Source organism: Rattus rattus, chromosome 5 (assembly GCF_011064425.1).
Source record: "Rattus rattus isolate New Zealand chromosome 5, Rrattus_CSIRO_v1, whole genome shotgun sequence".
In the NCBI taxonomy this organism is placed as follows: Eukaryota; Metazoa; Chordata; class Mammalia; order Rodentia; family Muridae; genus Rattus; species Rattus rattus.
The window spans coordinates 63,202,617-63,204,576 of NC_046158.1; the positions used below are offsets into that span (position 1 = coordinate 63,202,617).

General features: G+C 37.2%; 1 protein-coding gene across 1 annotated transcript; it reads left to right on the forward strand.

Moving 5' to 3' along the window:
• Positions 1 to 234: 234 nt before the first annotated feature.
• Positions 235 to 1,170, forward strand: LOC116900262 (olfactory receptor 5M10-like). Its single transcript, XM_032902014.1, has one exon. The coding sequence runs from the start codon at positions 235 to 237 to the stop codon at positions 1,168 to 1,170; it is 936 nt and encodes a 311-aa protein (XP_032757905.1).
• Positions 1,171 to 1,960: the final 790 nt, after the last annotated feature.

Sequence of the window (1,960 nt, forward strand, 5' to 3'; positions counted from 1 at the left end):
ACGCTTTCTCTGTATGTGTGTGTGTGTGCATGCATTCATGTGTGCATAATTCATAGAGAGAATGAAAGAGGTATATCACAAGACATAGGGAGAAAAAATAACCCAGAAAAGGTGAGCTGCACACTGACAGTGTTTTACTTTTATTCAGATGAATAGAATGATGTGAAAAAGTGAGTGGAATTAAGGACAGAGGAGAAGATATTGCTTGCATTCATTATTATTTTCATCTTGAAAATGACTTGCCTAAACCATACTGCAATGATGGACTTCATTCTTGTGGGACTCACAGACAGCCCAGTCCTGGGGAGGATCCTCTTTGTGGTGTTCCTGGTCATTTACTTTATAACGCTGACAGGAAACCTGTGTATGATTGTGCTGATCAGGACCAATTCCCACCTGCAAACACCCATGTACTTCTTCCTTGGACACCTCTCCTTTGTAGACATTTGCTACTCTTCCAATGTTACCCCAAACATGCTGCACGGTTTCATCTCAGACCAGAAGACCATCTCCTATGCTGGATGCTTCACACAGTGTCTCCTCTTCATTGCTCTGGTGATCACTGAGTTTTATATCCTTGCTTCAATGGCTCTGGACCGCTATGTGGCTATTTGCAGCCCTCTGCATTACAGTACCAGGATGTCCAAGAATGTTTGTGTCTCTCTCGTCGCATTTCCTTATGTGTTTGGCTTCCTGAATGGGCTATCTCAGACTCTGCTCACTTTCCACCTGTCTTTCTGTGGGTCCCATGAAATCAATCACTTTTACTGTGCAGATCCCCCTCTGATCATGCTAGCTTGTTCTGACACTCATGTCAAAAAGATGGCCATGTTTGTTGTTGCTGGATTTACTCTCTCAAGTTCTCTTGCTATCATTCTTCTATCTTACCTTTTCATTTTTGTAGCTATAATGAAGATCCGTTCAGCTGATGGAAGGCAAAAGGCCTTTTCTACATGTGGTTCCCACATGACAACAGTCACCATATTTTATGGAACCCTTTTCTGCATGTACTTAAGACCTCCATCACAGAAGTCTGTAGAAGAGTCAAAAGTAATTGCAGTTTTTTACACTTTTTTGAGTCCAATGTTGAACCCCTTGATCTATAGCTTAAGGAACAAGGATGTCATCAATGCCATGAAACAGATCATCAAAGGAAAATTTCTTCAATGAACTTCAGTTTATGCAGGTGTTTAGATGAAATCACTGTGTATTCTTTAACTTAGTCATTTTAAGGGACACATTTGCTTTGTGATGACATTTTCAAACTGAACTTCTGTTAACTAACTTTCCTCATTTATTCTTGAAATTAACGGAAATATATGGTAAAATATTTGATACTGGCATTGAGAAATACCTTCATTAGCAGAAAAACTCAACATAGTCTGCTCTTAGTGTTCAATGTTTCCATACAATGTCTTGCCTCTGTGTAGGTATACATGATCATATATCTATGATCAGTGTAAACTTACAGTCCATTTTCTTTGAATAATGTTGTTAAACATATGCCAAAATTATTTTTACAACTTGAAACATTAGATCATTTCTGATACAATGCCTTAGATAAAGAATTTGGTCTGATATCTAAATAATTATTTAAGCATTCACATAAACATAAAAGATATGGATTATCATCCTAAGATTTCTGTTAGTTTCTCAAACCATAGTATCAAAATCATCGTATCAATTTAGTGATACTAGGGATCTTCTCCAAGCTTGGAAATATTCTACTGAATGACATCTGTTTATGTATTGTTAAGAGTATTCATCAGTTACAGTCAGCCTTATCCTCTGCATATTTCTTTCAGAAGAATCACTTACAATTAGAGTTTGATAATTTGGACCAGTATGCTATATTCATTGACTTTTGCATATCTAAGAATGCCTCATTTGGGACATGGAACAGGAGAAAGCATAGTCTCAAAGTGCTTGAGTTTTACAGTCAGTGAAATAGTAATTTTTG

Excerpts from the sequence above, each read along its gene's own strand:
- LOC116900262 (XM_032902014.1), top strand. The coding sequence starts at position 235 with ATGACTTGCCTAAACCATACTGCAATGATGGACTTCATTCTTGTGGGA.